This window comes from Ctenocephalides felis, unplaced genomic scaffold, assembly GCF_003426905.1.
Source record: "Ctenocephalides felis isolate EL2017-DRISC unplaced genomic scaffold, ASM342690v1 CF-g0.4_SCAFFOLD_01886, whole genome shotgun sequence".
Classification (NCBI taxonomy): domain Eukaryota; kingdom Metazoa; phylum Arthropoda; class Insecta; order Siphonaptera; family Pulicidae; genus Ctenocephalides; species Ctenocephalides felis.
Genome location: NW_020538040.1, coordinates 77,492,665 through 77,505,183, shown reverse-complemented (window position 1 = coordinate 77,505,183; position 12,519 = coordinate 77,492,665). Strand labels below are relative to the sequence as shown.

The window sequence follows — 12,519 nt, the reverse complement described above, 5'->3', positions numbered from 1 at the left end:
AAAGCTATTTGGCCAATTATAAGAAACACACAACACTTACAAAAAAATATATTTACACATTCGCATTAACATATATTATACTTAATTGCTATTAACATATATTATATTGCATAAGTAACCTCCCCAATGTGAGATTTACAAATATAAATATATAGATATAGAATAAACCTAAATTGATACAATGTGAATTAAATCTGTTGGGGTGCTTCACTATTGGAGAATTAATTTTTTTTTCTTATAAATTACAATCTCTCTAAATGGAAAGACATTGAGTAATTAGTTTGACAAATAACATAGAATTTTAAAAGGAAAACCCAGTACACCTTATCATTAATGTACTAAATTATATCTGAATTAAATTTTGGTATCGAAGAATTAAATACGTAACAAAAATAATATAAGATATAAAAATTTTGTAACAAAAATACATAGTAGTATGCATGCATGGTTCCACATAGTAATAATAATAATAACATAACTTTACAAAATATATTTTTCAAATAAAATCATTCGTGTAGTAGTATTAATAATAGTAGAAGTTTATACGCATATGGCTAAATTATACAAGAACTGGAGGTGTATGGCATCATGCTTTAGGGCAAATTGCTGGAACTTTCCGTATCATAATATTAAATGTTTTCAAAAACATTATTATAAGTGATATTTTAAGTATATAAGTGAGCTTTAGAATTTTACCTAGAATTAAAATCAAAATCCGAATTATTTTCGATATTCAATACATTTTTTGGAAAAATAAAAAAAAAAGAAGAATAGATTTTTTTTTTTTTTTGCTTTTACATTTTCTCAAAAACTGCCATTTTTTGCACATTTAGCTTTGTAACTCCAAAACTGCTGGACATGTCTTTGCTAAAAACTTATTAGCACGTCTCTCCTTCAGTAGGAATTGAATGTTTTTTTAATATTCCAAATTGGCTGAACCGCATCCACACAAAACACACACACATTTATTTTTCCAAGTTATGCCAAAATGTTCAGAAACCTGTAAAACCTAAAGATATGCAAAAAATTTGATTTTTGATTTTTAGACGGTTACAATAACTTACCCTACGGAAAGTTAATCATGATGAAACAAAAGGAAGAAACCAGAAAAAGTAAAAATTGCTCCAATAATCAATTGACTAAGGAATACATTTTTTTCATTAATGGGCATTGTCAGATAATATGACTATGTTACGTTACCGACCTTACATGATGACATAACATGTCACAAATTAGAGTACGTTGGAAAATAAGGTGTTAATTATTGGTGCACCAAGAAATATTCTTGGTGCATATTTATAAGTTATGTTTCCTTGGCGTTACTCTCAATTTGTTAGTAGTTAAAAAACTTTACTCTCAATTTGTTGTGCTAAAAAAAAGCTAATTGGGCGGCAATTGTGTGAGCGCTTATTACATTCTTAAATGTCAAAACAAATAACATTAGTTCTGCTTCTCGCAACAATTTGAGTCCTATGTGAGCAAAACTGGCAGTTCGCGACCGATTGAAACAGCAAGCGCGGAAAGCTTTGGCGCATGCGCAGAACGTTTTGGCGCATGCGCTGAACCTTTTTGCGCATGCGCAGAATATTTTGGCGCGCACACAGAGTTTCGGATTGTCAGTTTTGCTCACGCCGGACAAACTCGTTATGTATAAGTGCAACAGTAGCTTTTATTTTGTACTGCTTAATATTATTTCTATGTTGCAACAGAACATAAAACATGTAACTGAGAATACTTACTACAGTTATAACATTTTGAACGAAATAAGTGTAATCTTGCCGAATAAGGAGCGAATGAGCCATTGTTATATGATAGTGAATTTTTCATGTTTCATTTCGCGTTCAAATTGCTTTTCTGAGTATGACTTTCTTGCTAATTAACAATGGGTGTATCAAAAATCGGTTTTGTATGGTTAGCATTGGATTAGCCCCAAAGTTGGCTCCTACAAGTACGTATAGGTTTAATATTAATGTATACATTAGCAGCTTGTTATCTAATAATAGGTTCTGATTTATGACTAATAAGCTACTTTAAATTAAAAAGTTTGAGTGTAATTCACTTGAGTTTGCCAACGATGAGCGACTTTCATGTTAGTGTGCGATTTATTTGAATACCCAGATATTTCACAAATTTTCCTTTCATTTATGTAAACTTTTTGACAGGTTGACTTGTTAAGTGTGAATGTAATAAAGGTTGACTTCTTATATTTAATTGTGATGCGCAACCATTTTGTCCAAGTATTTGAAATAAATTTCTTTGAGGTGGTTTTGTAAGATGTTAGAAGCAAGAGCAGTGTTAGCAATGCTTGTCAAAATTACAATATCACCAGCAAGAGTAGCAGTATTAGATCTAGGCATGGTTAGAAAATCACTTCTGCAGGTAATCTTTTGTTCTGGGTTTTGTTTAATATTGAGTAGGTCCCTAAGACTAAAGTAAAATCAGTAATAATACATTAGTGAAAATTCATCAAATTTATTGATAAGGGATATTGATGCAATATGTTTTTCATTTCGTAACCAATCCGCTAATTATATTAGATAAAATATTATTTATGCTACCATTTGATTTTCTTTAATAATGATTAAAATAATTTTAGTATAATATAAAGAAATATAGGTAACGTGATATTTCTGCATACTCTTTTAGCACATATATAAGGGAGCTAGGGGGTAACTAGGGGTGACTAGTAATAAGCGTTTTTTAATAGTATCTTGAACGAAATAGATTTTCATCTCATTGAACATGTATACCGTTCTGCATAATATTGCCACAGCGACTCTCCTGTAGTTCGACGAACTACTACAACAAGCCCTTAGCTCTTCTATACATGTTTATTTGATTTTTATTAAATTATTTTAAAACTATCTGAAGTACATGTAATTTCATGTGCACGTATTTATTTTAAAGGTAATCACATTTGATTAATGTTTTTGACTCTGCAGCATTTTAAAGTTACTTCAAAGTTTAGAGTAATGAAGACTTTAAGTTGTGTTTAGTTAGTAATATAGCTTGAGTTTTTTATTTATATTAATGCTATATTTATTAGTCAAAATTCATTCAAATAAGTATTGCTCAATATTTCATTAAAATTTAAAAAAAATCAAGATCGACTGTGATATGAAACAATTTAATTATTATTAAATTAACCTAATATTACTTCAGTATTTATGTTTTTGTGCACAGATTATTATTGTTTTCCACTAGCTGAACTATTAAGTTGTGTTCCGACGAAGATCAAGAGATATAATTACCCATATCTATTGATTTTTTTAAGAGTAATATATAGTAACTATTCTAATACTAATTATAAGGTGGTCATATTTTTTTTTATTTCAAATTCAGTTGAATATAATAAAAATTATATACAATAAATACTATATTTAGTAATAAAATAAACATCAGTTTTTTTAACTAATAAAACAAACTTATTAATCCGAATAATTGAATACAAAACTCTCAATATTGTTAAACATCTCCCGCGGTTTTAAGCATTGTAAACATATTTGTATAATTTTTTATAGTGAAGTTCACGTTTCGTATTCAGGACTTTTGTTTCAAATTTAGTTAAAATATATTTAAAAATAAACATTTTCAAAAGTTTGGAACAATTAAGGATCAATATTGTTTTTTAAAAAAATCTCGAGCGCTAGGTGGAAAGTGGGGCTGTTCCAAACAGTTCGGGACGTATGGTCACCTTACAAACACCTACTTAAATATTTTCTAAAAAAGTGTTAGCTATTACATATATCATGCTAAATTTGTTTACTATTATTAATTTATCACGCTACTTTTCTTATTAACTAAAGACAGTATTTATATTTTATTAGGTTACGCTATGACCCGGGATTCTATTTGTCTGGCCGATGCTCCAGATCGATCAATCATATCCGGATGCATTATCCGCATCATAATGCAATCACTTTAAAAGAATCTATTACATTTTGAAAAATTATACAAGTTTAAGATTTACTTAATTTAATTTTTAGCATAAAAATTATTTACAGTAAAAAGGCGTGTTCTATATATATATTTATGTTTCTTTTATTTAGTGTCTTATAAATTTTCTGAGAAAATGATATATGTAATCTAAAATTTCAAAGCATGCTTATGATTTTGGTCAGAATATTGCAATGATTTTTGCTAAAATATTTTGCGAAAAAAAACAGTGTAGTTGATTTGACAAAGTAATTGTTTGCCATTTTTTGACATCAATAAATAAATAGTTGTAGAAATTAAAGTTTTGCATTTTGAGCTGTGAGAACATATTGTATATATTTTATTGTAGTAATTAATTTATGTCTCTTAATATTTTTACTTTGATTTAAATGTAAATTAATAAATAAAAATTTGTTTTAATCAGACAAAAAAATGGCTACTGTAGAACGACTTCTTGCATTTGTAATTTTATTTTCTATTATTTTGTTCCGATAAAAAAATCAATGATGCTTAAGTTCGCCTTAACTACTAATGGATATTGATTCACTTCACTGTATTATACTTTAATTTATCTACTATGACTGCAAACTTATAGTTATATGGGGTAGGGCGGGGTACAAAGGTCCAATTGAACTTCAAGTAATTACACTATTTAAACCAAATGAACTACATCATACATGTAACATGTGTAAATATACAACTACAGTTTTTTTTCTAAAATTTGTCATATGGCCCATTTTACCCCATAAACATAGATAAAATGGGACAGTCAGGGGACAACAGTTCTTCTAATGTCTGATTTTACAAAATAATAGCTAAATATTTAATCAATGAAAAATTTACAAAGATTATATTGTATATGACTTAGATCTGGTATTTTATCAGAAGTATTTATGAGCAGAGTTGGTATAATTATTAATTTTTTTCCTTGTAAAATTGCTTTTTTTTAACTGAGTTTACATTTTTATTTACATTTTTTATTATATACTTTTTTGCCAGGGTAAAGGTTCAGTTGGTTCTTTTTGCCCCATCCACATGTAAGCCATTATAGAGGTTATATAGAAACATCTGTTGAATCTAATTTGAAATTAACAATAGATTTTATAAAACAATTCAATAACATATCTTTAAAAATTATAAATGTATTGTAAACTAAACAAGAGTGATCACAACCAAAAAAAAAAACTAAAAACAAAAGAAAATACTATTTTTATAGATTTTCAAACATAACCTGAACTCTTGATAGCGATGTTAAAATAAGATAAAATAATTCTTTGTTATAATATGTAAGTGCACAAAAACACGCAATATTTTTATCGTGTGATAAAAAAAATGGGATAAGTTTTTATTCATTTGTAACACAATAAATATCTAATATTATTGTTAGATTGATTAGAATTTTGGGTAAGTATTAGAAAAATATTAGGTTGTTGGGGAAGTAACTTAGAACTCTAGATAGGATTAAAATTACTTTTGATTAAAGGTTAAAATTAAAATTTAACTTATTTTCCAAATCGGAAGTTCTGGAATTACTAGTTATTCATTAGCGTACTGTCAACACATTTTGTCGAAAAATTTTTGCGGTTAAATTATCTTTAGCTTAATGCATTATTACATTTTTATAATAAAAAACTAATACACGACAATGCTGCATAGAATCTGGATTTTTTTATATACAACCATTGTTATATCAGTAAAGTGTACATTTAGCAGCAAAAAATATTGTTAAATGATCTGTATAAAAAAAATTATTTGTTAGTTAACTATTGAAGCATTGAGTAGTCACCTATCTTTGCAATAAAACCGTATCTTTCAGTCATTTTATTAAATATCTATAATTCATTAATATGTATACAATAGTTGAGAATAATAAATATAAGTTATAAGATAGCTGTTGTAGATGATATAAATAGCCGTATTTATTATTTACCAGAGTATGATATTACAGTACATGCCGATGAACTACAATACAACATTGTCATTTACGATTATGAACACAACGAACTCGTTCTATTGTTGAACGAATGATTTATTTTCGATTGCACTTCTTGACTATCGTACGAGAAATTGGACTTGATTTAGAACTATTAAAGCCATAAACTATTTAGTTATTAGTCACTACATTAATTATTTTTTCTTTCCAGAACTAGTGAATTACTGGCCTTGATGGCCGTGTCATGCACGCTATTCCTTTTTATACACACTAGAGATCTGAATGCAAAGTTGGAAGAAATGCAAAATAAACTTAATATCGACTTGGACAATGAAATTGAATCAGGTAAATTAAATTTATTATGTTATGTACATATACTTACGCATATGCATGCTTTTAACGTGAATTCGTAATAAGAACTTGATCACTCGTTTTGGACTCGATACCCATCACGAATATGGACTTTTATCCCAATATTTTCGAATTTTAAAGTAAAATCACAAAGTAAAATAAAGCTTTTTAGACATTTTTGATTCCTAGCATCATTGCTCATAGTTCTATGGGAGCAAATTAAAAAATAGATAGGGGCACAAAGGTCCAATTTTACTTTGAGAAATTATATTGTGAAAACCAAACCAAATATGCCAATAACAAGTTCATTAAAACTCCCAGCTAATTTATCATTGTAGAAATGTATTTTTCTTTGCTGTGTTTCAAATTTTTTTACCTGTTTTTTTTTGCCCCATAGGCGGAATAAATCGGGAACATTCAACCAATGCAAAATATGAATTTTATACAGTATATTTTTTACAGGAATAATACAGTATATAACCTTGATCTGGTGTTTCCTCAAAAGTATTCATTAGCAGAGTTAGAATAACTATTTAATATATCTTTTATTAAATTGATTTTTTAAACTTAATTTACTATTTTTTATTGTTTATACATTTGTTAGGGTAAAGGTTCTTTTTAGTCCTTTTTACCCCACTCACGTGCAAGTTTTTATAGAGATCATATAAAAAACTGCGCATCTTAACCAGTACTCTATTGGGTCCCCTCATTAATAATATATCAGCACTGTTTTTTCCGCGGTTTCTTTACTAAATAATTAAATAATTAGTGCTAAGGTGATACGACGACACGCAAAAAAAGACGAGTGCTCGTAGAGTCACGGTGGTCCGGTGGTTAGGTCGATGTCTGCCACGAGGGCCTGGGTTTGAATCCCGCTAAGAGTAAAAATAGTATGCAAGAAAAATAATAGGTGTAAGATAATAAATATTAGACATATGTGAAGCGCACTTAAAGAAATATGTGATTTAGGGGTTATAGTATAAGAAATGCAAATATTATATAAATTTCAATTTATAAATATTCTTTCTTTTATGCGAATATTTATCTTGTTATTAGATATCTAAAATAATGTTAAAATCGTGTCATTTTTTAATCTAACAATACACCCCCCCCCCCTGAATTCAAAAATTGCGTGAAGCGTGCGCCGTCTTTGGAAATTACTGGTTTAGACCCTAAACCATAGGTAGGGATCCTGCGGCCTCCCTGATAGTTTCACGAAAATTCTCCAAAGACGGCCATATTGTAACATGACGTCATATGCTAGCCTGAAACCCAGACTCTACACGCACAAAATATTTTTTATGGTATTTTTTTTTGTAAAATTTTTATATTATTTTATAAGTATATAATATTTAAACTTTTGCAGTTTTTTTTACATATAATGCAATGAATATTTAAATCTACAGAAAAAGCCTGTAATAATTTTACAAAAGTCACTTTCTTAAGTCAATCGGCTCATGCGGGCTCTCTTATTGCTGCCTAATTTAAGTGCGGCCTCTGATGGTAAAAAGGTTCTCTATCTCTGCCCTAAACTATTCAAAAAAATATATGGCTTAGCATATTAAAATAATCATTTTAATTAATGATCTCTTGCATTCGAATAAATATACTATTATCGTGAACTAATTAGAAATTGTTAAACGTAATACAACAAACTAGTCACAACTTTTATATAACAAGCTGTTTTGTTGTGATAAGGATAATAGTTGTTGGTTTAGTGTTACAATGTATATGAACCCCTGCTCTGGACAACCGGATAACATGCAGTAATGATATCAAATTTTACTCGAAATTATAGATTAAAAATATGTTTCCAATTTAAAATTGTCTACTTCGGGCGCTGCGGTTATGAAATGGCAAAATTCTAGTCGGAGTTTAACCTGCCCTTGGCAGAGCACTCATAGTCTCATAAATATGTGATATGTGGAGCAATATTGACGTGCTATGTCGCAGCCAATATTTTATTATTATTATTTATAGTAATTATTATTTATTACTATAAATTTGTATATTTCCTACTCTAATCGTTGATAAAATTGACAACATAATGTTGGTACGACTGCAAATGTATAAATAAATGATTTAATTATATTTTTGAACTTTCTCTTATATTTAAATATATAAAGTAAAATAAAATATTTATCTTTACATTTAAATATCTACATTTGTTTAATATTATTAAGTATACTGCAAATTAGTTAACAGCTCGATGACATTAGAAATTTCTCTCTACTATTTATACAATTTATGTTTATTTCAGATACATAAAATGTTTTAAATTATACATATATAAATACATATGTATTTATATGTATATATATATATATATATATTTATTTATTTTTCGTCATCAGCGTATATGAAGTTTTTAACAATAAATATAGAGCACAATAATAGTATGAAAATGTTAAAGTATTAAATGCAGAGTCCCAATTTTCTTTGGTTGCATACTGTGTTTTTTAAAAATTATGTCTAAAAATCTTTCACAGTGCAAATTATATAACGTTTATGTTTTCATACCTAATTGTACGTTATATTTAATTTTAAAAATTTTATATTCTCGTAGTCCCTGGACGAATCCACATGATGTGTTGTGTGTACGCATGTCGTCCCTGGACGACATGTTGTGTTTGCCTTTGCTTCAAGATTTATCACTAAATTAATTTTACTAAAGTAATTTTACTTCACTAGAAGCTTTTAGCACATTTTATTTGATAATTATAAAATTATCCTAAAATATATCGTTATGCTTGTCCGTTCAATAGTGTCTCCTGCAGAAAGCACTTCCGTAGCGGAAGGGTTATTTTAATACTAATATATATTATATATATTTATATTATATATATAAGGGTGGTCTTTAATATGGACATTTTAGAATTTTACTGCTCCCAGGAGCTTAAATGCTTTTAAATTGATAAAAAAAATCTCTAAAAATTTTTGCTCTTGATATTAACGCTTAGATAGCAAATTCAATCAAAGCTTCGTATGAAAATAGCATGGAAAAAAGTTCTTTTAGGTATAACTTAGCGACAAATGAATTAAAAGTTACAATTCTTGTCATATTTTTTTGAATTTTAAATTCGACGGTTTACAAAACAGGTTTTTTTATAGTTTGTTTTGTAGAGCGTCAAATGCTATTTCCATACAAAACTTTGATTGAATTGCGCACTATCTAAAAGACAATCTTAGGAGCTTAAACTTATAGAGGATTTTATCAATTTGGAAGCACTCGAGTCCTTGGGAGCAAAGAAATTCGAAAATGTCCATATTAAGGACCACCCTATATATATATATATATATATATATATATATATCAAAAAAGTTCATATATCAAAATATATCGTTCATTTTCATTTTTTATTATTAAACAGCAATTAGAACGAACAATATTCTATGAACAACAATAAAATATATCGTAAAGTAACTATGTGTTCCAAATTAACTGGAATGTTGTGTTTATTATTTAGAATATATTTATGAATATTTAGAATTTTTTGTATAAAAAACAATATTACTCAAATCTACTCTAGTGGGAGGAGGAAAATAGAAAAACAATAAAACGAAGAAGCTTGTGTCACTTTCACTATACGATGAAGAGATTTTAAAAAAGAAAGCCTCCTATATTTATGATACTGCATTCAGGCCGTCGATATAAAAACCAATCAAAAGACTTTCAAATAGGGACTGAATATAATTATAATGACGTTTCCAAGTTTAGATACTTTTGCGCAACTCCTAGTTAGTACTCACGTCAGAACAGGAGTTGGTTTAGGTGTGATCCATTTTAATTTATCTTTCCTTATTGAAATGTCACGATTATATATATTGCTGTATAAAACTAACTATTCATTAGCCGTTCACAATATATTATAGTGTGTACTCGTTAAACTCATTCCGCACATAAAGTGAATGTTGATCCGAATCGATTCCGGTCAAGCGGGCCAACAGATATGAACTCGACGTTCCGATTCAACAAAGAATATACGATCGAATCGGACGATTGTTATCACAATTACTTTATTATGGCTAATAAAGTCGAAAGAGAGTAAAAACATAGCACATATGAGAACCAAAATAACATGTATGTTAATTGACGGCAATTTCATATTTATGGGAATAGAAATTTCGATTTTCATCACAATTGAGGTACTCGGGCATAGTCGGATGTATAAGAACCGATAGAACATTCTAATAGTCTAGCAAGGATGTTGGTAGATTTAACTCGTAACAGAAGAATTTTAAAAAATCTAATGATTTATTCTGAGTTTATTAATAGAATAGAGTGGGGTTTACAGACTCGCACGTAAAAGGATCCACCACTAATATCTCAAAAACAAGTGAAATTAGGAATTTTTCCTAATAGCCATAACCTCAAATCAAGCAACGTGGCTATCAGGAGATTAACGGCAATTTTAAAAAATCTATACATAACAAAAGTATTTTCTTTTGTAGTTAGTTTTTTTTTGTTGTGGGCACTCTTGTTAAGTTTACGAGACTTTAATATAATATTTGAGTATACTTTATTTAATTGTTTCATGAGTTGTATTATTAAATTTAAGTTACATTCAACACATGTTTTTATATATCCTTACATGTGGATGGGATAAAAAGTACCAAATAAACCTTTACCCAGCAAAGGCGTAAACAATAAAAAATAGTAAATAAAAATAAATTTTTACACTTTTACAAAAAATAAATTAATAGTTATTCCAACTCTGCTGATGAATATTTCTGACAAAATGCTAGATCATGGTTATATACAATGTAAATGGGCGTCTATTAATCGCGTGATCGATTTATTAGGGGTTTTTAGACCTACCTCCCCTTGGTGATACGTGGTAATGTTCAAAATTACCCTTACCCCTCTTCCCCACAAAATAAACATCACGTATATTTTCAGTTACAAGAAAAAAATTTAAAATTTATTTTTTGAAAATTTTTGGATTTTTTTTTAAATTCAGGTAAAAAATAAATACTCGTAATATCTTACTATACCCCTTACTCCCCACGTGATATTTTGTGATTTTTTTTCAAACTAAGAAAGTAACGTGATTAATAGACGCCCCCTTATCTTTGTAAAAAAATGTGCCTACGAAATTTATAGTTTACATTGATTGATATTGTAGCTATTATTTCATGAGATGCTTAAAAAAATAGTAGACACATTTCTATAATTATAAATTAACTGAGAAATTTACTGAACATAGTACGATAGTTGTTTGCTTGATACATGTTATGTGTTGTGATTTGTGATGTAGTACATTTGGTATATAGACAATATAATTACTTGACGTCAAATTAGATCTTTGTTCCCGGCCCTACCCTATGTGAAAATCAATATTATTTTTTTTTATAATTCTGGAAATATTATAATTGAGTTAATGATTTATGTAAAACTGAATGATCACTGTAATTGTCTCGCAAGGAAGTTGTTAGATCAAATTTATGACAAAAGAAATAAAAAAAATCCTAATAGTCTATTTGTTAGTAAGTAAAACTCTACCTTGTCTTTTTCATTGTACAGGTTTATTTTTATTTTACTTTACCAACAATTGATTCAATGTGTTAGGTAAATAGATTATCAAGCAAATGAAAAATAACTAAAAACCATATTTTAAAAATATATTTTTTTGTTTACTTATGGTTTTTAAAATACATTGCAAAAGAGATCTTGCATTTAATTTACAATCAGTTTTATATTATTGAATTTTTGCGGTTCCTCATTCATCGTGCAAATATTCACCAGTCAATGTATTTACTAATGACATTCTCTTCATGAAATTAAATTGAATCATAGGTAGAATTTATAAATTTTAGAGTACATTTATAAAAAGCAGTTGTATTGAACGAAAAATAGACAAATCGCGCACGTGATACAAGTTATGCTACAAACTGCAATGTTTTTAATTGTAATTTGAAATGACAAAATTTATAAATTGATAAGATGTAAATGATTAATTTTTTAAGCGGATTATTTTAATGGCCTGTATTTGTAATCCGTGATTTGGATGTAAGTATATGTATTTTAAATTATGTACAATAATGTGAAAAATGCGTTTATGTTTATTCGTTTATAAGTATGTTCTTCATAAAATAATTATAAATCATGTGATGAAGTATATAAATAGATCGCGTACGCAACATGATATTTTCGCAAGTTTTTATTTATAGTATTATAAAAAAGTCTCGGTGAATAAGTTTCACTTGCAACATCTGAATTAAATAATGATTAAATATAATTAGAGGTACATAATGCATCGAACAGCATGATGAACAGTTTCACAATTTAGATATAAATA

At 28.0% G+C, this 12,519-nt stretch overlaps 1 protein-coding gene across 1 annotated transcript in view; it reads left to right on the top strand.

The window, feature by feature from the left end:
• The window catches only part of LOC113377217 (heparan sulfate 2-O-sulfotransferase pipe), a 65,123-nt gene that overhangs the window by 24,833 nt on the left and 27,771 nt on the right, over positions 1-12,519 (top strand). The window contains exon 3 of the mRNA XM_026617452.1: positions 6,081-6,214. Coding sequence (XP_026473237.1) covers positions 6,081-6,214 — 134 coding nt within the window. The remainder of the gene's footprint in view (positions 1-6,080; positions 6,215-12,519) is intronic.